The 26,862-nt window shown below is 42.3% G+C and overlaps 1 protein-coding gene across 1 annotated transcript in view; it reads right to left on the bottom strand.

Moving 5' to 3' along the window:
* LOC114668277 (uncharacterized) overlaps nt 1-26,862 on the bottom strand; it is a 555,445-nt gene that overhangs the window by 495,293 nt on the left and 33,290 nt on the right. The window contains exon 3 of the mRNA XM_051935131.1: nt 26,487-26,653. Within this exon, the coding sequence (XP_051791091.1) occupies nt 26,487-26,653 (167 nt within the window). The remainder of the gene's footprint in view (nt 1-26,486; nt 26,654-26,862) is intronic.

Below are 26,862 nucleotides of genomic sequence, written 5' to 3'. Positions count from 1 at the left end.
AACTAGCTAGCGCTGCGGCACCATGTCCTCACATGTTTAATTATTAACAATACAGATTATTTAAATGAAGTTAAAGTTTTATCTGTATACTATAAGCAACATATTTTGCTGCATTTCATCTTAAAAATGATATCATCATCATACGCGCTTTATAAAGTGGCGCAGGTTGTGCAATATTATAACTGTAGTGCAAGTTTACAGTGAGGTAATTGTACTTATAAGTACAAACAGTTCTACAAGGAGCACTTGATGGACTGATTGAGTGCGTTTATAGTTCTTGGGATGAAACTGTTTCTGAAATGCGAGGTCCGTACAGGAAAGACTTTGACGTGTTTTGCCGTGGCTGAGGTAGTGTGTACTTGAAACTGTATACCGATAATTCTCTTTCCGATCAGCTGCTGCTGTGATTCCCCACTCAGATACAGTGATATAAATACTCCGAGTGTTGCAGTGAGAGTAATATGGAAAAAGATGATCCGCTGTGGCAACCCTTAACGGGAGCAGCTGAAAGAAGAAGAAGATGCAGTGAGCGTAACAATGCTAAAGCAGTTATGGTATTTGGAATACTATGGCTATTCCCTGGACCATTATACTGCTACAGGTTAATTACAATCAGATGCATTACACTAATAAACAATATGCAGTTAATTTCAGTGTATTTATAAAGCCGCGTCAGGAATGTGGGTCTAAGAAAGAAAGGGTGATCACACAGGAACAGTAGCACTGCTTTGACGCTGGGTGCCGCCAGTCGGCAAAAGCGAGCGGAGAAATTGCGTACGCCAGAGTACGAGGTACTATGGAAATGTGCGTGGCTTTACGCCAAGTTTAGGTTTTATACATCGCGATTTGAGCGTGGAAACGTTTATACGCAACATTTCTGTGCGTACGCACCATTTATACATGAGGCCCCAGGAGTCAACCATAGTATGCTGCCTACCAAAAGCGAGAGTTTCCCACATAAGCCAAAGAATGGACCAGTTACTGGTGAAGGCAGATGAAGATCCCATGGTTATATTTCATATTTGAACAAATGGCATTGCAAAAACAAGTGCATATTCTGTGCAGAGCAAATTTAGGGAACTTGCAGACGAGCTAATGACCAAATTAAAATCAGTCATTTTCTCAGAAATCCTTCCAGCACCAAGAAAAAGACTACATCAGCAGAATTATAATATTCATCCAGAAGTATCTGGATGAAATATTGAGACAGCTTAGCTATTAATAAAATAAACAGGCAAATTTATGTTTCTTATGTTAAAACAGCGCACATCTCTAGTTCATATCTGACAGTGTATGACAAATTGATTAGAGATACTAAAGGGCTCTCTGGCTCTTGATCAACAAAAAAAATTACTCTTTTTATATTTCAGAAACATTTTTCAATATTGTGACTTTTGATTGGTGTCAAATATTCATTTTTAACATCCTATTTGTTCCAACATTTATGTATGTTGGAACAATAAACATAGTATGTTGTAAAAGGACTTTGTTAAATGGTGCGACTTAAACCACCTACACCTGAACACCAGCAAAACCAAGGAACTGGTGGTGGATTTTAGGAGACCCAGGCCTCATCAAGGACTTTGTTAAATGGTGCGACTTAAACCACCTACACCTGAACACCAGCAAAACCAAGGAACTGGTGGTGGATTTTAGGAGACCCAGGCCCCTCATGGACCCCGTGATCATCAGAGGTGACTGTGTGCAGAGGGTGCAGACCTATAAATACCTAGGAGTGCAGCTGGACGATAAATTAGACTGGACTGCCAATACTGATTCTCTGTGCAAGAAAGGACAGAGCCGCCTGTACTTCCTTAGAAGACTGGCATCCTTCAACATCTGCAGTAAGATGCTGCAGATGTTCTATCAGATGGTTGTGGTGAGTGCCCTCTTCTACGCAGTGGTGTGCTGGGGAGGCAGCATTAAGAAGAAGGATGCCTCACGCCTGGACAAACTGGTGAGGAAGGCAGGCTCTATTGTTGGCATAGAGCTGGACGGTCTGACATCCGTAGCAGAGCAACGGGCACTCAGCAGGCTCCTATCAATTATGGAGAATCCACTACATCCATTAAACAGTGTCATCTCCAGACAGAGGAGCAGTTTCAGTGACAGACTGCTGTCACTGTCCTGCTCCACTGACAGACTGAGAAGATCATTCCTCCCCCAAACTATGCGACTCTTCAATTCCACCAGAGGGGGTAAATGTTGAACATTATTCAAGTTATTGTCTGTTTTTTTTTATCTGCATTTTTTATTACTCTTTAATTTAATATTTTTGCTGCTGGAATATGTGAATTTCCCCCTGGGATTAATAAAGTATCTATCTAAAACTAAACACAGCAAAGTGCCATTAAATGTGCAATGAAATTTGGGTGTTTTTATGAATTGAAATAAACTTCATGTTGAGCACAGAAATGTTTCAAATTAAGACGCTAACATCTACCTACCTATCAACAAGCATATAGCACTAAAATATATGAGGACTATTATTATGATTACCATTTTTTCCATAGGCTCTCAAACAATCAACAGTACTGTCACACATTAAGTCTGATTGGAGGGAGAATCCTCCTCCTATAACTTGATTGGACGTGGGTTTTCCCAGCTGCTGTGCAGTCTCATCAGGGCATCTGAACACAGTCAATGTCCTATGATCAGTCACCATGTCACTAACAGTAGATGTGCTTTTCTGGCTGGGATCTGGTGGCATGTCATCTGCTGAAGTGGTACTTTTCAATTCAGAGACTCTCCCACAGCACTCAGATCCACATGATGCCACCTGTACAATGCACCAGTTGCCTCCACTAGATATTAGGGTGGTGTAACCTGAACATGCATGAACCTCATCTCCAGATTCTAGTGTGATCTCCCAGAGGGGTTTCATTCCTATCGACTGACCAACGTTTCATTCAGGCTGCTCCTTAGCAGTAACATCATAGTCCATTTTGACAGCCTGGTGCTTCTGTCTGAGCAGCTTAGTGACGCCGCTAATCACACTTGGCTGTAACAGGCTGGGCTGGAAGGCAGAAAGGTTTTAAGTTGCCTAGCCATCAAGTGCTGGGCAGAGCTGCTGCCTAAGACTGTTTTGGGAGTATTGATCCAGTGCAAAACTTCTTTTCATGGGTCTGTGCCATCTCTCTGGGCCCTTTGCAGAAATTCTTTACAATTTTTACAGTTGATTCTGCTTTCTCATTGCCTTGTGGTTGTCGTGGTAATATTACTTTTTCAAAGCTCCATTCTTTAGTAAACTGGAAGAATTGTACACTGTCAAATTGATGTCTGTTGTCTTAGATAAGCATGTAACTGGTGAACTCCAGCATCTGATGGTTGTTGTAGTACTCAGGTCCAGTTGCCACAAATCAGACAAGTGATCCATAATACTTTCAATGGTATTAAGACTGACCAGTAGCTCATGTTGCTTGCACTGGTAGACAGCTGTTACAACTGACACTCCAAATGGACGTTTAAACAACCTCTTCAACCGTCATGATGTTTAGAATGTTGTATAGAGCTGCTCTTCTCTTCCATCTTTCATGCATCACATACCTTTACGGTTTTATGCAAAATGCTCTCTAGCATTGTCATGACAGAGTTTGCCCTGCACAGAGCCTAAGATGTTTAAGTTCAATGCAAATTCTCATTTTGTCAAGTTTAGCAACAATGTTGCTGATCCACTCTCTTGGCTCCATCACAGGGACAAAGTGACCTTGTTGATGGCACATTATGAGTCAGTTCAAATGTACTTCACCTGGGATTGACTGCACAGATACCTTAAAGACATCATACGGATGGGATGCAATATCAGAAAGAGGTCCTTCCTAATATTGCTCAGTTCCATGAAGGTCAGCAAGTATAGTGCATTTTATTAGACCTAGGCAGCTGCAAGTTGACCCAGCATCAGCACTGAAATTGATCACCTCAACACTGCCCTGAACTACACCTGCACCTCTTTCCACGTTTTCCAGTGTATGGACTAAGCTGGTATAGAGCCTTTGCTCAGATGTACACATTTAACAAAGTGATTTAGAATGCCATGTTGTTTACACACCTTTCCATATTCAGGTCTGTACTCTTGACCTCACATGTGGATTTTGCAGACAGGCCATGCTGTCCTGATTGTGGAGGAGCTACAGGATTTCTATGTGCTACTTTCTCTGCAATCTTTATGGAATCACCCTGCTGCTGGTCCAGGATCTTGAAGTAATGCTTTGTCAGTTCTGCATGCACTGCAGATGTCTAAAGGCACTAGAAAGACTGGGGTCATGTGTGCACAGAATATTGTGGTGGGCATGCTCATTAACCATAACTATGTTGTCCTATATTAGTCCGTTTGTTAGGTACTCATAGTCACAGGTCAGTAATTTCTCTCTCAGCTGGGTCACAAAATCATCAGCGCTCTCCCCTTCTTGTTTGCAACAGCCGAAAACAAATTATATATATCACAGTATAAAATCCAACATCTATCTGTCTGTCTGATTTTCATAAGAGAACTACTTAACAGATTTAGATCTGTTTTTTTTTTTTTTCTATAATTTGCTTGAACATTTCGGTTGATTTTGAGACCTCTCCCATCATGCTAAATATCATAGTTCACTTGCGGTACCGATTTATTTGCGTGAATCAGAGAGAGACACAACGGGCCGAGGTGGTTGGGGCCATCCTCACTCACATGTCTGCCTAAGGGCGTGTACCTTACCTCCAATTAGTGATCTTAACGGATTTAGATCAGGGTTTTTCTAGAATTTGCTTGAACATTCTGGCTGATTTTGCGACTTCTCTTATCGTGCTAAGAATCATAGTTCGTTATATTCGTGCTAATCCTAGACAGAGGCTGCGGGCCGAGTGGAGGGGGAAGCGTGACGGTAGGAGTTGGGAGTCGGTCTACCTCTGTGTTTTGGTGCGTAATTTGTGCCTCCACTATGCTACCTATTTGTTTATTGATTTTTAAAGTTTGTCCGGTTTCACTACTACGCGGGCGGAGCCGTGGGGAACGTCTAGTCACTCATAAATTATGTTCTTTACGGACTTAAAGTACATCTTAAGAATTACTGTGATGTCCTTTTTTCTGTCCTCTGTCAGGTTCAGATTATGTTCGTTTGTGGCGACACTCACTGACCATTAGTCTCTGCAGTGCAGCCTCTTGGACTTCAGCCACTTTACTACTGAGAACCAATCCCAGTATGAAATTCTCAAACTCCACTCTGAGGATTTCCCATTTTGTGCTCAGGTTGCCCATCAGCTTTAGAGAAGTGGGATATTTTCTGCATACACCATTCCATTTGCCACTTTATCATCAGATAGTTAAACTAAGGATAAAGTAAACCTTTAAATCACTTCTGACACCATGTTGTAAATAAATATGCGGACAGCAAGATGGGTGTCACTCACCAGTCATGTTGTATATAACGTCCAGAACAGACAGAACTTCTGCGAGAAGTAAACTGGAACTAACCCAAAACCCAGCAACAACTTGATTTAATTAATGCACACATCTATCAGGGTTCATACGTGTGCATTGATTCATTGGAGTCTGGAAGTTCAACTCTGTTGAGGGTACCTGGGTGCCAATAGAGGTTGCTGTTGGGGGAGTACATCCCTACTTTTTATGCGACTCAGACGTGCTTCCAGGAAGACACGGTGTGGCAACGGAAGCATTCCCAGGTCTGATTTGAAAAGAAACTTGCTGCTTCATATCAGAGAGTAAGAGTCGAGACACAGCAAGCAACACTCAACTGGAGAATGGAAGGAGCAAAAAATGTGTTTTGTATTCTGGTCTGCTCATTGATTTTTGCATGGGTGATTGTTAAAAGGTGTCTTGGATAAATAGATATCTTTTATTTTATCCCAGTGTCATATTAGGGTATTTTGTGTGAGGTGGTTCAGTGACACCCCTGGTAGTTACAATAGATGTTTATTTTAAACAGATTCCTGTGGAAGACAGTCATTGCTGATAATGAAACTTGAGATTTAATGATATTGCTTGTTAGTGCTTTCATTTATCCAAGATGTATTTTAATTACAATGTAGAATTTCTTTTTTCTGAGCACATTATAAATTTGTTGTGTGGCCCTGAACAGATTTACACTTCACAAACTTCCCATTTTTTTTCTTTCATTTATTTCTAAACATTTTATTAACACACATACATTGTAAACAGAACCAAGTTAGCGGGAGAGGTTTGTTATTTGCATTTCCTTATTAACCATGGCTAGTTAAGAAAACATAAAACAATTAAAACCCGAGTGCAGCTGACTAAACTAAAATAGGAAATTAAGGGGGTTGAATTGTAATAAAGGTGGCACGGTGGCGCAGTGGGTGGTGCTGCTGCCTCACAGTAAGGAGACCTGAGTTCGCTTCCCGGGTTCTCCCTGTGTCTGTGTGGGTTTCCTCCGGGTGCTCCGGTTTCCTCCCACAGTCCAAAGACTTGCACGTTAGGTGGATTGGAGATTTTAAATTGTCCCTAGTGTGTGCTTGATATGTGGATATACATGCGTGTGTGTGTCCTGCGGTGGGCTGGTGCCCTACTCAGGATTGGTTCCTGCCTTGTGCCCAGTGTTGGCTGGGATTGGCTCCAGCTTACCCCTGTGACCCTGTGTTCGGATTCAGCGGGTTGGACAGATGAATTGTAATAATTAGATTAGCTAAAATGAAGACTAAAAACATTTTGCTTTAGCAGCAAATAAATGGGTGTTAATTAAGTAATTGGCGGAGGTGAAAAGCTGCAGTTAGTGCAGTCCTCCAGGACCATAAGTGAGGACCTCTGCTGTTCTACGCAATTCAAATTTTTTACTGGGTGAATGAAAGAAGAAACAAGCAACAGAGTTAAATAATAACTAATTATTCACAAGGACTGTCTTCTAATTAACTGTCTGGTTGGAACGAAAACCTGCAGTCACTGCGTCCCACCTGGTCCATTAGTGACAATCCTAGTTCTGCAAATTACACTCCTGAACAGGATGTTGCTGTGGCGTTTTGTAAAAGTCACACGAAATCACATAATCCTCATAGTCGGTAGGATCTGAACTGAATAATTGGTAAAGTTAATTAGAAGTTTAATAAAATGGACAAGAATCTGCAACGTGGAATTGACAAAACCGGCTAAGAGGGCTTCATTGATTTATTTGTCAATTTTATTTATTTATTTCTTCTTAGCTTTACATTCACTGCTGAAAATCTCTGATATTGTGAAATTACTAGAATAATGTGTTTAAGAATTTTCTGTTCCCTGTCTTCTACCTACCATTCAACGTCGTGCTGTCTCTGCTGATTGATCACTTGCTGTCCTTGACGCTCGTCACATCTCTTTTTACTCTTTTCCATTGCACACTTTGTCTCTCCTTTTGTTTTATCTTTGTTCTCTGCTTCTTCTGGTTGTCTGCTCACTTAATGTGTGCTCTCACTCTCTGCTCAGCATGACTTGCTGTGCTTGTGTAGTGACAAATAAAGTCTTGGCAACTCCTGCAAGTTCTGACATTACTCACTAGTTACACGTTAGGGCTACCATCTTGACATTTACATATTAGTTTAAAAACCTGTGTGTTACACAAGTGATAAAATTCTAGTGAAGTCAGTAACTGTAACGCGTTTACAAGAAATTAACACTCGAAGCGCCGCTCATGCTCTCAGCCCTATAACCGAACAGGTCGCACCAAGTAGCGTCTGAATCCTTTTCTTCTCACTATTGGCCTATCAGCCCGGCATGCTGGTAATGTATCCCTACTGTGCAACCCCCTAAAGCTTCAGATACCCTAATACAGCCCAAATGAAAGTAAAAATAAATTTCTTGGCATACAGTATATATCGTTTACCTACATTTTTCTTTTAAATATCAGCATATATTCTCAATTAAAAAAATAAAAAAAACTTCCTGTGGTGAGCTGGTGTAAACTGTTTTAGTACTTATTAGCGGAAAGCAACCAATTTCAATCAGATATGCACATAAGTTAATAAATTTAAAATCTATATTTTTCATATAAATAATTTATTTAAAAATTCCCCATACTTACAGATTTTATTAAAAGTGCAGGTGAAGGCCAATTGGCCTGACAAAAATATTCTAAAAGAGTCCATGGTCTGTCGGTGTTCCAGTTATTTCAGTGGGCCCCACAAACAGATCTAACCTTACCTTAAGGCACACCACCAGCATCAAACTAAGCAAAGGAGAACACGAGAGGCAGGACACAGAGGACAAAGCGACCCAAGAGTACAGTGGGAACAGAGCCAGACGAAGGCCCACTAGCATCACCTCTATGGACCCCATGATGCATGCAAATGCAAGAATAAATAGCTAACTTAAATCAGGTATCTTTTGCCTGATTATACTCATGGCTATCACCACACCACAGCAACCCTGCCATTCATCCCCACACATCATTGAGGCTTCAGTGTCAATGGATGTAACAAATGCAAGCTTCCTTATCCTCAGATTGCACCATCCACAACATGCCACCCATAAAATTTTTTGCGTGATTATCTGAAGGAGAGACAGAAGTTCACATTCTGGTAGATTTATCCAATGTGACTTACAAAAGAGTTCAACAAAATCGAATAAACATCATTCTGTGGGACGGTTTGGGAACATCTGTGACAGGATGAGATGACAAAAAATGATCAATACAAGTGACAAGCTCAGAACAAAATGCAAGTTACAATTCCTAGGTGACAAAAACCTAACAGGTCAACTAGAGAGAAATTAACAGAACAAGAGAGAGTCATCAAATGCTTCATAAACAGATGACAGTCACATCGTGTCACTTTGTATTGAGTCACCTCAGCTCTGGTATAGCAGACATCAGGCCAGCAGCTTCATGAATGTCCAGCTGTCTTTCTCATTGACCACTACTTTGGTCCATCTGGTCTGTCAGACTGGGCTTGGCTGACCACTGCAAGTTTTTTCTTTGTAGTCATGACTTGTTGGTTCACTTGGCCATTCTCACGGACTATTCTCCCAGGCTTGTCTCAGATCTTCCTCTTATCCTTTCTCCTCCTTTTCTCCAGGCTGTACTCTGCCATTTTATATTCCTCCCAGTTCTTTGTTTTGGCTCAATTGTTAGAGGTCAGGCTTGAACCCAGGTTTGTCCTTGTCCTTCACGACATGAGGTGACCATTTCAGTCTGACACTGTCAGTTTTAAAGATGTTCAAATCTGTCAACTCAGAGCTGTCCAGTAGCTCCTCTGTCTCCTTTATGGTCCAATTTCTATTGATGTGCTTTGTTGATTTCATGGGTTGTGACCAGGGAAGCACAAGAGCAGTGTGACAGGTACCCTTAATGGCCGTGCAGTGATGGTCAGAATATTCACATCTCTAGTCGGCCATTTGATTCTCAACTGGCATTGAGGAAGATCCTGGCTCACACCAGCAAGCTAATGCTGAACATGTGGGTATGCATATAAAAAGACACAATATACTGGATTGATTAGAATGCCACTTGGCAGCCTATATTTATTTTGGGACCTTTCTATTAAATGTCCCACAAGAAACATGAGTGTGAGTGGCAAACACAATAGGGCGCCACTTCACATACTGCAGTATCTCAGTGACACACCCATTGAGGCCAACATTCCCAGAATTCCTCTCACTGTCCCTGGTCACCTCATTTGCATGCTGTGCATCTGATGGTCACTACACCAGTGCATATCCTCTACAGATGTGTTTATGTCTTGTTTTTCTGTCCATTGTAGAAAGAAGGTGACCTTTTCAGTAGACTTAGTAGTAATGATGGACACCTTCCTCCTGTGCCATCTGTGCAGCTGCGGTCATTTCCCATCTCTCACAAATTACTGCACACACTGTTTTCATTCCTAATCCTGTCCCCTTCCTCACTGTTATTGTTTGACTGGTCATTCCTAATCCTGTTGTCCACTTGTTCTCCTCTTCCTCTTTTTGTCTGTCCATCTCATACTCATCCTCCATTTTCTCTGCTTCATGTCTCCCTCTTTGTTTTCTATTCTCTTTTCTCTCATTTTGTTTTTCCTTATCCTTGCTTTCCTTCTCTCCTTGTTCCTGTCTGTCACCTCAGTCCAGCTCCAGCTGTCAACTCCTTTTTGTCTATGATCTCTCTGATCAGCTATTCTTTTGTCAAAGACCATATCTATCCTTCTTATTCAATTTACATGACTTTAAACTCATTTTAGTGAAGAAATCAGAGCAATGTGAGGGAGAGAAGAGATAATTTAGGATGTGGAAAAGATCTTGAATTAAATAAACAGAATCAACAGTGTGGGAATTTTTGAACAAGAAGTAAAACAACAGGCTGGATGGAGAAGACAATAAGAGGGACCACCGTAGGAGAGGGCTCAGGGACACAATTTATGGATTTAATTATTAAAAAGAAATCTGAAGCTGTGTTCACCTCATGTCCATCTGTCTGTCCACATGTGACACTGCAGTCTGTCCTGATGAAGCACAGCATTATTATTTTGGGGGTGAAACGGTTACAACCATAAAGTGACAGGAAATGTAATTCAACAAATACACACACACACACACACACACACTTGTTGTTCACTTACTTCAGTTTCTCTATTTTGCAGTTTTTACTCCTGAGCGCCTCACACAGCTGATTCACTCCCGAGTCCTCCATGTTGTTGTAACTCAGTTCCAGATCAGTGAGTTGTGAGTGTGGAGAAGAAAGAGCTGAGGAGAGAGCTGAGCAGCATCTGAAGGTGAGATTACAATAAGACAGGCTGTGGAGATAAAAAGAGAGAAGTGAGGACCCGAGGAGGAACAGACAGACATTGTCATGATAACAATGACCAGGCAGAGTCATTGAACAGCAGATTGCTAGCATGTGAACTCTGAACTAATTTGAAGCCAACACCAATGCTGTCCTGAATGGCACTATATGCCTGCAAGAGTCTTCTGTCTGTCATGTCATTCTGACTGATGAGAGGAAGCTGGCATGCCTGCTAGACAGGAATGTCACATAGCAGCACTGACCTTGTACTCCTCTAGATTACCCAGATGTGCATGTTACTGTTGGTGACAGTGGAGTGACAAACTCAGGTTTTTGTTCATCATTCAGAACTCAGGGTGCAAACGCAACTGGACTGATTTGCAGGAGGCCATTTAGAACTCTTGGCCTGCCCAGATGTTCAGTGCAAGTGGGTGTAACAATCAGTCAGCCTTTCACAAACATTAAATGAAAACACGGGGACAGTTAATAAACATTGAGATTAAACAGAGCAAATGGCAAAACAGAGTTGACATAAATAGAAAAGATGTGACAGGACATGGAATGACATGGCAGTCCAGTGCAGAAGGGACAGAGAGAGTGTCACTCTCCTCTCTCAGCCTGGTCAGGACAAACTCCACAGGTTAATTCACGATGAGACTTGACCGAGATGTGAGGTTAAAACGGATTTATGGGTTAGCAGAGCATCGAGTGGGAGAGGAGAAAGCTCCGGGCAGATTGCAGCGCCGATGTAACATTCAGAAATTATGCTTTGTACAACAAATTGCATTAAAAAAACTCTAGAGAAAAGACACCGTCCCTGGCTAGGATTCTATGTGAATATCACAAAATACTGAGGGATTAAAGGACAAATTTTCAAGGAGGTGATTGAATCTGGACTGACTGTCATCATAATCACGATGCCATATAAGTTGTTTTCTCTTCGCCACGCTTGCATGCGCAGGGGATTGAGGTCCAATGAAAAAAAAGCTAACTTTCCTTCTAGCAAAGAAAAATCTAACTAAAAACACACTGGTGAGTTTTTGTTGCAATTTACAGCCAATTACGGTCTTCTAACCCTGAATTTCGACAAAAATTGGCATCCGCCCTTAAGGAGTTAAACAGCCTTGATGATCATTAGAACTCAGCCCTCTATTCTGCACTAAATAAAATACTGTAATTCTTTTAAACACACAGAGAGGTCTCCTTTAAGTAATCAGCTCCATGCTATAATTCAGCATTATGATCTATGAAAGCAGATGGCCAACGCAGTGAGAGAATCACATCAGAGAGAGGACTGGCCTCACTGTGCCACTATGAAATGCCTTATAGAGTCAGGAATACACAATATTGCAGAATATTTGAGTGTCCATGATAACCTAAAGGTTTTTGTTCTCTCTAGTTAATAAACAATACCTTTCTGCACCTGGCCCAACCACCTCTTTACCTGAAGGCTGTGAAAAATTCAGTTTTTCTGTGATAAATGTATAAACCTGAATAATTCAACTAATAAAAGTTCATCCTCCTTTTGTATTTTCCCTGTCTTCCCTCTCCATCCAGCTCCTTTTCCACATTTTCACCAGTTTCATCTCCATTTATTAAAGACCTGCTCTGTAAATGAGGACACCATCCTCACCACACATAGTAATTTCTGCAGTCATAATCTCAGCTGTTATCACAATAACACAAAAGCACCTCTGAAACACCAAACTTATGAAAGGCATACAGGCTTAACAATCGTTGGTCTGTCACTCACATGGTGTTTCTGTCTAAAGTTCTCAAGTGTGTTGTGGCCTTCAAACTCGTCAGTTACTTTACATGTAATAAGAGGATATCACCCCTTCAGTCTGGATTGAGAACTCAGCTCAGCTATGAAACTGTTCTAATTTGGATAACTAATGGGGTGCTTATGGTAGCAGACTCTAGGCAAATTGCATATTAATTCTGTTAGACCTCAATGCAGCATTTGATTCTGTCAATTATGATGGTCTACTGTCCAGAATGGAGAACATCCTGAGTATCTCTGGTACTGCCCTCTAGTGATTTAAGTCATATCTGACTGTCAACCTGTTGGCCACTGCAGGTCCAGCTCAGTGCTGGTCACACAAGAAGCTCTGTTCTCGGCCCTCTCCTCTTCTCTATCTACATGCTTCCCCTTGGCTATATTACTCATAGCTTTAACATGTCTTAATGCAGGCAGGAACAGAGCTGGTCCAGAGACGGACTGCGTTCGTGCTCTCCACTGGAGAGAAAAAAAAAATGTTCACATATACAACCAATAGTTGGACTTCACAGACGAGGTGCGATTTGCTTTAGGATTTTGGGTCTAAAAAGACTGTAGACCTCCAATAAAGTGATGGATGGTATTGAGGAACAATTAAACCTGAGCAGTTGAAGGTGAATGTGAACTAGCAGAAGTCAGACCAGCAGCTTCATGAATTCCCCTTTGTCTTTCTCACTGGCCATTGAACTGGTCCAGCTGGTCTTTCAGTGCTTGTAATCGGTAAGTTGATGATCACATGTCCACGCAGACATTTCCATAGATTTCTCCCTCGAGTTTGTCTCAGCTCTTCCTCTTGTCCTCACCTTCCTTCACCACTGTAGGCTGTCCTCAGCCACCTCTTATTCACTCCCAGTTCTTTGTCTTAGCCCAGCTGTGCAAGTTTATTGTTGACCCCAGGTTTTTCCTTGTGCTAATGCTTTCTTAACCACACCCTACTATGAAGAGACCATTTGTATTTGTATTTAAAAATAGAGAATCATTGAGTGACCAGAGTAGCACAGAGGTAGTGGAACAGGTGACTTTAATGGCGCATAGGGTACAGTAGGTCAGAAAATGCAATTCTACCTGGATATTTGATTGTCTGCTGGCATTTAGGAAGCTCCTGGCTGAGATGGGTGGGATTGAAATGAACAAAACAAAGGTTTGTGAGGCTGGAGATTTGAACCGCTGATCACATCAGCAAGCTGTTGAGGAGCATGTGTGCTGTGGTTCTGTTTGTTTATGTTCTGTATTTCCCGTTTATATTCCTCTATCATGTCATCTTTGTTCAATTTCAAGCATTTCCTATATGTTTATTGCATTTATTTTTGTAATGTGTAGAATTGTTCAGTTTGGTATACTTAAGTTTCTATGTGTGCAGTCTGTTCTGATCAAAGACATTCTTTGTATTGCAGGCATGGTGGAATAGTCCGAGCAATAAAGTGACAAGAAATTAAATTCAACAAAATACACAACACACACACAGTCACACACACTTATTTGTTGTTGGTCACTTACTTAAGTTTCTTTAATTTGCAGTTTTCACTCCTCAGTCCCTCACATAGTTGATCCACTCCTGAATTCTCCAGTTTCTTGTTGCTGCTCAGGGTTAGTTCACTCAGGCGCGAGTGTGGGGAAGAAAGAGCCGAGAAGAGAACTGAGACACATGTGGAGGTGAGATCACATGACCTGAGGCTGTGGAAAAAAGAAAATTGTGGACATGGAGGACAGACACGCACAGTATCCCAAACAAACTTCAAGCCTGCTGGGACAAAGACAGAGTCTTCACCGACTACGCTGAAAGTCCTTACTCCTTGACTTTCTATGGGATCATCTTCTCACTTCAGATTGAGTTCACATTTCCTGTCCTTCATGTTGACATAATGACTACAGATGAATCCTGTAACACCACCAATAGACACTAGGAGGCACTGCTGTCACTGACCATCATGCCCTATGGTGAACGCTGAAGGTGAAGGTCGTTTCTGTAGCTCCACCTGTTTTGTAATTCTGACATAAATCTGCTTTGTCTACCGCTACTTAAGGACCAGGCCCATGAGGCCAGAGGGTTGATCAATCTCAGATTTAACAAATCCTAAATACAGACTAATATTGGTCAACTGTATGGCACATTATTTCATGTGTTTAGTAAACTTTAATTATCTTCACAAGTTAGAATCAGACTGGCTTCAAAATACAGAAATGAAGTGCGGTCATCTCAAGACACCTCACAAATTAGGAGTTCACAGATCAATGACATGCTATTATGACATTACTTTCCAGGAATTCCTCACATTATTACAGAGTGTCCTCCACCAGTTGTGGTTAGAGCCCCTCTTGACTGTGATGACCTAATGTGTCCTTGTGGTACCTCAGCTCTCAGTGTGGATGTCGCCATCAGATGAAGAGCCCACACCCACAGTCAGACAGCCATCACTGGTCACAAACACACTTGGGCCTCTCATCTCGGAAGACTAAAGTCTCAACTTACATAAACAAGGTAACTAAAGAGACATTCATCCTGCTTTATCAACCAATCCTCTACAATGGATGCCTGCCAGGCCTTATTCTGATCTCTCTGAACCTTCCTACTTGATATCTGCTCTGCTGATGTCCAATCTCTTCAGTCCTTCATCCTTCCTACCGACTCTTCACCCTTTTGTTTCCCCGATTGTCCTTCACTGTTTTGCTATCACCCCTCACATTAGTTTGTTTTCTCACTACTCACTTTCACTGCTGTCTGTGTTCTCATCTTTCTCCATTGTATCCTCATCAGGTTATATCCTGTTGTATTTGTCATCCCTGCTACCCTTCTTTCAAAAGTCTATCCTATCCTGTTAACTGTTCACAGATGGACAAATGTTCTCCTGCAGCTGCCAACTGTCTCCCCATCTCTGTTATTCTACATTATCAGTGAGGAGAGAGGGAGCGAGGAGATCACAAGTAGGACAAAAAGATTCAAGGCTATCTCAGCAGTAGGGTTTATAGCATCCTTAATCGCATCACTTTAGTAACGGCTGATAACGGGCAGCACATAAAAAGCTAAAGTGGAACAACATTACATCACAGCCCTATGACCTGTGAAAAGCCTCCCAGACAGACAGTGACATGTCAGCTTGAGTGGATTAAAATAATTGTGTGTGTAAAACTAAATAATCACTGCTGAGCCTGAGGAAGCTGGACATTTAAAAACAGTCCAGAGGTGGCTCAGAACCATCAGCTAGTGGGTGTGTGTATGACCTGACAGCCACCAATGTGCCACACAGGCCTGGATCACAACTTGTGCTCCATATATGACAGGCCTGAAGTCAGCAGAGAAAGGGGATAGATGGACATTATACTGGTGAACCTGACTTTGTTAATCTGCTATGAAGATTAAGGACATACCGGGCATTTTAAAGATTAAACTCCATCCACTCCGAAAGGTCCCTCCAAGTTTGTATGTCTATAGTATCAGCATATTGAAAATTCTAAATTGGTCCTGTAAGAATGAGTGTGTGTGTGTGTGTGTGTGTTTGTGAGGTGACACACCACGATTGGCTTCTGTCTCAGACCAGAAATTGGCAGGAGAAGCTTTGATAAACAGTTTCAGAATGGATAAACAGGATCAGAATAAAAGAGAAATAGACAGTCAGAAAATGTTGGGAAAGAGGACAACAGATAAGAAGAGAACAACACAAGGATTAAGCAGAGACTCGAGTCAGAGAGAAGACTGGGAACAGGCTAAGAAAATCAGCAATGAGCCAGCATCCTGTAATGGGGATTTGATTTACAAAATCAAAGAATTCAGAAGGTTCAGAGAACATCAGATACAAGACACAAAAACACAAATTACACACCTCACTGGCATTACCAGGTTCAACTTCTGTTTGACTTTTTTTTTAATTTACTATCTATATTTTGTTGTTTTCTGGTTTGTTCTGGTTCTTTCCTTATAAAGGCATGAAGGCGTGTGTCTTTATGCTAATGGTGTAAATAGAGAGGAGTTTGAGCTTTAGAGGCTTTTCGGATTTTCTTCTGTTCCAGATACGTATAATCCGATTGCACTTACATAGACGCCATGTTTCTGATGTCATTCGAGTATTGGACGGAATTGTAGAGTACAAACACACAAATATCTATAAATGTTTGATCAGTGAGACCCTAAGGGATTCCTCACCTCAGAGTGTCAATTTATATTTTTTCACTCCTCAGCCTCTCACACACCCGGTCCACTCCTCAATCCTCCAAGTTATCATCACTCAACCACAAACCAGTTAGAGGGTATTGTAGAGTAGAGAGAGCTGAGGAGACAGCTGAACAAACTTCAGAGGTGACAACACAGGAGTATATATTGTAAAAATGAAGAGACAAGGAAGAACAGAAGGAAGGATTGACAGACAAAGGCAGGCAGAGGGGCTCCTCCATGTAAACCATTAGTGTCTCCAGGTCTAAATCTTATCAAACAGTCTCAATTATGGAGAAGAAACTCAAACCTCCACCATTTGTGGTTCCTTACAAATCTGCCTCAGTAAAAGCAATTTTTTAACTCACATTGAATTAAAGTATCTGCTGAATGAACATAAATGTAAACATATTATATTCCAATAAATCAATCCAGTAAAACAGTTTAGGTACTGCATTAATGACTTAAATACTGTCACGTAATAGGATCAAAAAAAAAAAACAAAAAGGCTTCTTTTTGTCTTGGTAACACTTACAATGCCTCAGTAAACTGGTCATTCATCTTTGCAAGGTGTAGTATGTATACTAAAGAGCCCAATGTTGTTGAAGGGAGGCTTAGAGGCCTAAGCATGTAAAAACTCCAGGGGAAAATCCCCCTTCCCAACTCTGATTTTTATTAAGTGAAGATTGCGTGCGAATATCACAGGAGGGACTAAGGCCACAATCTCATCAAATTCTAACAATGCGCCTAAAAGAGCTTTAATACGCTGGTCAAATGACTTTACTTTGAATTTGAGGGATTGACAGGTCTGATATCGAAGCAATGCAATATCCAGGGAAAGCCACTTCTGACTATTCCAAAGAGAAGTTAATTTAATAGGCCGTATTGCAGAGATGAATAACCACTTTATTGATTCTTTGTAATTGACAGTAAGAGAAAGAAGCCTTTGTCAATGTCTTATCACGTAACTAATAAATGCATTTTTGCAGGACTTAAAGTGTTACCATCAATCTCTGACAGCAGAGGGACTACATCAATTGCTATAGTTCCATAATTCTTCATATCACATAATTTCACCCAAAATGACACGAGTAGTAGGACCCTGATATAAAGAATGTGTCAAGTGAATCTCAAAGAACAATCAGAAGTTTTTGTGCCAAATATTTCCATTGCACATAAGATTTACAAGAAGATCTATATTTACTTCACCGTTTTGAATGGCTCTCGCTGATCAATTCTTGATTTTGAGTCCAGTTCTTGGGACATTAAAATACAGCAGTCTGCTGGTCGTCTTGTCCACTTTGACACAGAAGATACAGCAGAAGCTCTACATGATATCGACTGAGGAACCGTCTGAGGGGATACCATGAGGGCAGACCTCCTCTATGGGGAGACAGCCACTGTGTCAGTCAAGGAAATATAGGGGGAGCTAATGAGAGAAGTGTTGAAATGTCACTAAAGACATTTAGTGACATTTGACGGGGTCTAGTAGGTCTTCACAGCCCTAAATGTGTTAAAGAGGCTTCAGAGAAACACTGACCAGTAGAGGGCACCCTAATTTATAGGACCTGCTCTGACTCTTAAGAAAGTGCCTCCATGCTCAGAGGTGCACAGGTAAAAGTAGTGATGTTCCGATGGCATCCATTGCTGGCTCTTTTCAAACAAGAACAAAGCAGCAATGAAACACAGATGGTGACAGAGGGAGAGTTTGTGTCATAAGTTAGTTATGTGGCTGAAATAATCGACATCTAGAAATATCAGAAAGGTGGAGAATCAGAAATATCAAGACAATCAGCCAAATGAGGAATTAAAGCACATCACAAATAAAGGAGGCCACTATGAAGAATGACCAGCTGTTTGGAGCACCAGTGACTTGTTCATCTCTGACTGTCCATTTTAAAAGGACACACACACACAGGTGATGTGCTGAGGCTGCTCTGAGACAACACTGAGAAGTGCTTGTGTTATCAGACATGGCGTCACTTGGCTACCATCTTTAATGGCTTCTTTAAGAGGGGATTGTGAATTTTATTTTGTTAAAGGCGGCATCACTGACTGTGCTGTTGCTGATTGTTCTAAATGTTTATCACGTTATGTTGTTTTAGTGAATGCTATTTTAACAGCTCCTGACTTTCATTTTCATTGAAATATTAAGTTATACTGACCATATTTAGCCACTTATTTTATTGCTTTGTTTTTAATAGCATTCACTTCTGTTTGTCTACCATGACCCCAACTGGTGTCCACTTTATCACTAGACTTCTCTTCTGACCACATTACAGTTTACAGAAGTGCTGACCTTTCAGCCCAACAATTCTTTATTAAATCTTGTCTTTGCTCAAGCAGATCATACCAAGTGTCATCTAAGGTCAGAAGAAAAGCCTCATGGTCACACCATGATCCTAACAATGACCACTAGGATGACGCTTAGGAATAATTAAACAAGCTTTGCTTCAGTGTTACAGTGTTATAAATTTGTAAAAGCATGACTCAAGCAATTACTGTAGGACTCCTACTGAGACAGACCCTGGGAATCAGACTGAGGAAAGTCTTATTGTGCCACTGTGATGAGAGGAACAGCTGATAGAGTGACACACCCATGTGACATATCACAACAGTGACATCACTTCCTCTAGGGCAAAGGGAGGGACTTACAAAGTCTGAGTTCAGTACACAGTGGATTTAAGGACCTGAATGAAACTCCACTGAGTTTACAAACAATCAAATTAAACTCATGAAGGTCTTATTACTCACTTGACATGTCTGCAGCAGAGGAGCCCCGGCGCCAGTCTGCTGACGTACTCTGGGGCGAGATGCGTCTCCGACATGTCAAGCTCCTCAAGTTCTCCACAGCAGCTGATGACAGAGCCCAGCACAGCACAGTCCAGAGGAGACAAAGTTGTCTTAATAAAGTTCATCTTTAAATCCTTCCCAATGGCGTCTCTAATTAATTTCTTATTCTGAGTCTCATAGAGCCATTGACACACTCGTAGAGCTTCACTTTTGTCTTCTCCCCATAGCGCCTGTTCAGCTTTCTGCTTCACCCACTCCAGTATCCGCTTTGCTGTTTTCATCTGAAACTCCCCCATGACTCCCCTCAGGGTTTTAAACACAGAATCTCTGGCAAGTCCTGCCAGGAATTGAGTGAAAATCTCAAATCGCCCATCTTTACACGAATCCAACTTCACAAGCATGTCCTCCACACCCTCTGATGGACTCAGGTAGAAGGAGCAGGCAGCCATGAACTCCTGTATGGTGAGGTGGAAAAATGTGTATGTCGTGTGCTCCAGATTGCTTTCTCCCTGCAAAATTTCTTTGAGAAACCCTGAGAGGAACTTAGAAGATAAGACTGACCGTAGACCAAAGGTGGACATCTCAAACTTGTCATAAAACACAAGAGTCTTGTTGGCCACCCCATAATAAGCCATCTTTCCTAGTTTGATTAGAATCCCCCGCTGGTCTTCAGCTTCTCGCTTGTGATAGGTGAGGATGTTGTTAAGAAACATCATAAAGAGCTCGGTGACAGTTCTAGGGGCGGCTCCGCGCTCTTCTTCAGGTGTCATAAAGAAGTTTTTCAGCACAGAGCAAATAATCAGGCAGTATGAGGGGTTAAAGCACATGGTGTACAGGATGGTATTCTCCTCCATATAGTGAAAAGCCTCAGCGCCTAAATCAGTGTCACCAAAGAAATTCTTAAAATACAGCAGTCTTTGTTCAGGGAAGAACCCCAGGATCTCTGCAAATCGATCAACTCTCTCCATGTCCAGGTCTTCCAGGGCTGTTGGTCTACTTGTGATCAAAACTGAACAGCCCTTCAGTAATGTCCTTCTGACCAGGCTGGTGACCAGGATGTGAACAGGAAAGTAGTCATCTGGGTTTGAGCAGAGCTTCCTCCGTGCAAAGTCCAGTTTGTGTTTGTACTCATCTAGCCCATCGAGTACAAAGAGGAGAGATTCAGGTTTCTGCAGGATTTCTTTTAGTCTGTCACAATAGAAGTATTTATAGTGCCTTGCAATCAGCCTGGTCAGGGGCTGCTGTGGCTCTGTCTCTGTGTCTAGGAGGTTGAGCTCTCTGAATTTAAACAGGAACACAAAGGAAAACCTCTGGTACTGAGTGCCTCTGGCCCAGTCAAACATGATCTTCTGCACCATAGTGGTCTTCCCAATTCCAGCCACTCCACTGACCACTACAATGTGAGGGGCAGTCTCACTTCCTGGACTCCTCCTTAAAAGCTGCTCAGTCCAGATTCGCTCGCATTTCTCTTTTGTCCGCTCTTCCACCAGCTCTGCATGAGTCTTCCCCATCTTCACAAGTTCATGTTGAGTCTCACCGTAGGTCCTTTTGTACTGACCAATGACCATCAGCTCTGTGTATCGAGTCTCAAAGCCAAAAGCCTTGACATGTGGATCACAAAAAGAATCCGGATCTTCCAGAATTCTTGTGGATTTATACACACCATCTCTGTGTGTCCTATGGAGGCCTTGAAGTCAAAATGAGAACAAGTAAGGAAACTGAAGAGTAAAAGAATGGACAAGCTAATGACTAGAAACAGGAGACCAGTGTGTTACCTTTAATACGAGTATGAATGGGAAAAGGCTGGAGACTGGCCTGAATGACCTTCAAGAGGTCTGGTCCTGTAGAGACAACAAGAGACAGAGGAGACAATCACAACATTTGATGGGATGGGCCTGAAGAAGGGGCCCGAGTTGCCTCAAAAGCTTGCATATTGTAATCTTTTTAGTTAGCCAATAAAATGTGTCATTTTGCTCGCCTTCTCACTACACACAAATGTAAGTAATTGTACTGTGAGGCATGTGTAAGAAAAATATAAAAAAACTAAAAGACTGCTGCTAATGTGAACTTTGGTTGGAGTAGATCAGTAATGTGTGTCCATGTTGTAAGGCCTGCAATTAATTGTACAAGAAAAAAGACCCAGGAGATGACTGACTAGACAGCAGCATTAGGCATAGCAGACATATTGTGTTTCAGTGCTGAAGAAAGCACAAGGTGAAATATTAGAGAAAACAGGAATTGTCCACTGAGGCCTCAAGGGAATGATAAGCTTCTTGTGAACTTGATGGTGAAATTTCTGGGGGGTTGGTAAACAACAAGATGGATGTAAACCAAAGGGGAAATAAATCTGCTAATCCCAGAATGATTTATGGCGGCGCACTTAGATGCTACGGCTGTGTGCTCTCTGACTCAGAGTTTGGTTTTTCCACTCTGCCTGGAAAAATACACATATAGCCGGCAGGATATTTTATCTATCGGCTTACAGAGCGAGAGTTGCTCGACATCCGAGTTTCTCTGCGTCCACAACATTACGGACAACATCGCTCAGACACCAGGCTCTCTGTGAATTACAATCCCAGCTTCAAGAAGCCGGCAGTGGCACAAAGAATGTAAACAAAAGAGAGATTGCCGAGGCGGCGTGCTAGCGGGGCTAAGGAAAGAGCCACATAAACCACCGCTTCCAAGCATTTTCTACTCAAATGTGAGGTCTCTGGCGAACAAACTGGATGAGTAGAAGCTGCAGATTGCAACGGAAAAGATCATCAGGGACTGCTGCATCCTGCTGATCACGGAGACGTGGCAGAATCCACTCATACTGGACACGGCTATCGAGACAGCAGGCTACACAGCACACCGGTAAGACAGGACAGAGCTCCAGTAAGAAAAGAGGAGGGGGCTGTGCATTTATCTGAACAATAGCTGGTGCACGAATTCCACCATATAGTCACCAGACACTGCTCTCCAGACGTGGAGTTTATGACAATTAAATGCAGACCCATATACCTCCCCCGTGAATTCAACGCCATACTGCTAACTGCTGTGTATATAGCAGCAGATGGTAATGCTAGCTCGGTTCTGGGGCTTTTGCATGACACCATCAGCAGTAAATAGGCTGTTCACATCATTTCTGGGGACTTTAATCATGCAGATCTGAAAGCAGTTCGCCGCACATTCCATCAAACACAAAGTGTGCAACCAGGGGAGTAAAAACACTGGACAAGCTGTACACAAACAGACAGGCCTATAGGTCTAAACCCCTAGCACACCTTGGCCAGCCTGATCACACGTCCCTGCTTCTGATCCCTGCATATACCCCTCTCAGGAAACAAGCTCCCACTATGACCAGGACTGTTACCATATGACCCAAGCAGGCCTCCCAACAGTTGCAGGACTGCTTCCAGAGAACCGACAGAGGTTTTCGATCACCAAGACTTGGAGAACCACACTACGGCAGTCCTGAATTACATAAGGTTCTGCACGGACAATGTCACCAGGGACAGACGCACAAGGATTTATACCAACAGGAAGCCCTGGATAATGAGGGAGGTCCAGAGTCTGCTGAAAGCCAGGAATACTGCTTTCAGGTCTGGGGATGGGGCTCTATACAGTGTAGCCAGAACGAACCTGAAGCGAGGCATCCGAGTGGCCAAGGCAGCATACAGAAGGAGGATAGAGGACCATCTGAGGAGTAACAACACCAGGGAGGTGTGGCAGGGTGTCCTGCACATCACCGGCCATAAATTTAGCAACTCCTCGGCCATTGAGGGAGATGCTTCTCTGGCAGAGGAGCTGAACATCTTTGCCCGCTTTGAGGTGACACCAACAGCAGCTCCATCACAGCCACCTGTTCACAACAGCAACATACTCACGGTGGAAGAGTGTGAGGTGAGGCGGGTGATAAGGGAGATGAATCCGAGGAAGGCTGCAGGACCCGGCAGTGTGGCTGGATGGGTGCTGAAAGACTGTGCGGATCAACTGGCTGGAATCTTCACTAGGATTTTCAACCAGTCCCTGTCCCAGGCCACTGGTCCCATCCTGCCTCAAGTCCTCCATCATTGTTCAACTGCCGAAAAAATCCATCATGAACAGTCTGAATGATTTCTGGCCAGTGGCACTCACATCTGTCATCATGAAGTGCTCTGAGAAACTGGTGCGGAGTCCCATCATCGTCTGCCTGCCAGCAGACCTGGGCCCATTTCAATTTGCTTACAAAGCAAAGAGGTCCACAGAGGACACTGTGGCCACAGCCCTTCATGCTGCCCGACCCACCTGGAGCAAAAGGGGAGTTACACCAGACTGCTCTTTGTAGACTTCAGCTCGGCATTTAACACCATCCTCCCACAACGACTAGTGTCCAAACTGGTAGATCTGGGACTTCCATCACTCACCTGCAGCTGGATACCGGACTTTTTGTCTGGTAGCTCCCAGAGGGTCAGGCTGGGTCCCCACTGCTTTCAGTCTTACTGGGATGCTGCAGGGTTGTGTGCTCAGCCCGCTCCTCTACACATATGACTGTGTCCCCTCTCGCCATAGCAAAGAGAAAGATAAAGTTCGCGGATGATACGATGGTGGTTGGACTCATCTCAAGCAAGTAGGGTGAGCTGGCATATAGGGACGAAGTGGAGCGGCTGTCAGAGTGGTGAAGAGTCAATAACCTGCTCCTCAACACCACAAAAACGAAGAAGCTTGTTATTGACTTTAGAAAAAACAAACCTGACATCCAACCACTCATCATTGCCGGGGCCTTTGTGGAGAGGGTCCTGGTGTTCAGGTTTCTGGGCATAGAGCTGGAGGATGACCTGATCTGGAGCGCCAACACCAAGGAGCTGCTGAAGAAGGAGCAGCAGAGACTGTATTTTCAGAGAATCCTCAGAAAGACCCATCTCCCCAAAAATCTGCTCCTTGCATTTTATCACTGTTCCATCGAGAGTGTGCTCACGTATGGACTGTGTGTGGTACGGCAGCTGCACTTCCTCAGAAAGGAAAGTGCTCCACAGGGTCATCAGGACAGCGGAGAGAACAATTGGCTGTACCCTTCCCACTCTGGAACAAATCTACACCTCCCGATGCCGCAAAAACAGCAATAGACATTTCACAGGATTCCTCACATCCCGGTCATTGGCTCTTCCACCTTTTGCCATTGGGCAAGAAAGAGAGCAACGAAAACCAGGAGAAACCGCCTTAAGAACAGCTTTTATCCAAAAAGCAATCATGGCCCTGAACTCAGAATAAAACTGCTCCATATCATTCTCCCAAAGTGCAATATAGACCTTAAGTCAACCAGTGCAATTTGTATATACAACAAGTGTAATTTGCATATTTTGTAAAGTAATTACTATTCGGCTTGTTATTTTCTCTCTTCTTGTCGTTTTAACTCTTACGCCTCACACTTAGTCGACTGCACCTTCAATTTCGTCGTTCCTTTGTAAAAGTGACAATGACAATAAAGATCTATCTATTTAGGAAAGTGAAAATAAAGACAATGCTAATGTTTACACACATGTATTGAAGGCAGTTCCAAGATCGAATATGGCAGAAACAAAGGAATCTGTGACTTTACAGATTTACAGAAGGATACAGATATTACTGAAAGTTCAGGTAAGCTGTCAGCTTTTGAAATGCAGAAGGAGTCAAATGGGTGATGATAGGTGGCACAATTTCTTCAGCAATAAGGTGCAACCACTTACCCCTTTACAAACTTAATTTCACATAGAAAAATGAACAGAATACTCTCTGGACTTTCTCTGCTCCATTTGCTGCAACACATTTTTAGGCTACTAGTGTCTTGAACAGTTCTATGTACGTACGTATGCTACAAGATTGAACTCTGTCCTTTTTAGCTTGTCAGGGCCTCTGTAGAGATTTCTGTGATATATTCCTTTTAATGGGACCACTTATCACAGAAGATTTTGTTCATTTCTTTTTTCCTCATTTGGATTCAGCTGGCATTGGAATTGTGCATTTAGCATCTGGATGTCTTTGCTGATTTTCTTGTTCTAGAACTGGCTTTTGATGTAATACAGAAGGTTATTGAGGTTCAGGGTTTGTGTTACGTGTTGTGTTTTGTGTAAGTGACATTCCATGAAGTATAAAGAGCTGTGTATTGTGACACATGTTGTTTGAAGTCATTGTTGGAGGCATGTTGTGGTTTGTACATATGATAATAATGTGTTGTTGAATTCATGTAAAAGATATTGGGAAGTGTTTGTTTAAAAAAGTTTATTAGGAAAAGTGTTCTTGGGACTGTGAGATGTGATTGTGTATTCATTATCTGGTTTATTTGCATCAGGTTTAAGAATATGTGTAAATGTACAAGATATATATATCTGGGGGGGGGGGGGGGTTGTTAAATGAAATGGTATGGGGCTTTGTAAAATATGGAAGTTTTTATTATTATTTTTTTGGATGGTATGCTTTAAGTTCTGCTGTGTTTTTTTTTCCCTTTTTCCTTTTATCCGGCAGTCATTGTAAAGCATAAGGAAACTAACCAATTTGCATAGACACATAAAATATAAAATCAGAGGAACTGAAGGAAGTGTTGGTGTTCACAGCTATCAAATAGGCATCACTGTGTCAGTGGTGGACTGGACAGCAGTGTGTCAATAGACCCACAGACAGTAACATTGTGGTTTGTGTTCCTGTGTCCATCCCTCCATTTTCCTTCCCTATGTCCACACATTCAAATGGCTGTCTGTCAGAGAAGACTCCATTAACTCACCGGCCTCTGTCACCTCCTCCAGTATTCTTGTCATGTTTGGTGATGGAAATCTCACAAGTTCTTCAGCCAGTGCCTCCCACAGGCTCACCAGTACTGCTTTGTCCATCTTCATTATGTCACCGATGAAGGACTCCACACCTGCTCGCCCATCACGTTTTTCTTTGTCTTTAAATCTCTGAAAGAAATGCGAGTGACCAGTGGGTCAGTTTAGAGATGACCACTAGAGGAGAAGAGCAGTTCAGTCAGTCTTGTTGGATGACCTCATAACAACAGGAAGTGCTGCTACAGATGGACAGGCAGTTTAAGACAATTCTCCTGAGCTCACCATCTCTGCTCAGATTCTTGTACCACATACTAACAAAGAGACCCACCTACCTTGGCCTCAGCATTGGTGAGGATGTTCTTGGTTGCCAGGTTCTGAAGGATACTTGTGATGTCGTATTCAATCACGTAGCTCAAGTAGGGCTTGTAGTATTCTGTGACCTTGAGGAGATCCCCATGAGAGAATGTTTTTATAACATTAGGAAATGTCTTTGTCAAACCTGAAATGAAAACAGAAAAGACAAAACTAAACAGCTGCAGGAACAGTGGAGGGGGTCACAGGTCAGTCTCACATGACTGTTTAGTTTGCCTCTATAAATAAGTATGAACAACGGCCATTAAAGTTTATTGTGAGCAACCATTTGTTAATTGTACAAGGTAAAGAATTTAGGGGTAATTATTGACACTGACCTAAACTTTAAATGACATA

This window comes from Erpetoichthys calabaricus, chromosome 1 (genome assembly GCF_900747795.2).
Source record: "Erpetoichthys calabaricus chromosome 1, fErpCal1.3, whole genome shotgun sequence".
NCBI classification, from domain to species: Eukaryota; Metazoa; Chordata; class Cladistia; order Polypteriformes; family Polypteridae; genus Erpetoichthys; species Erpetoichthys calabaricus.
This window is presented reverse-complemented; position numbering and strand designations above follow the sequence as displayed.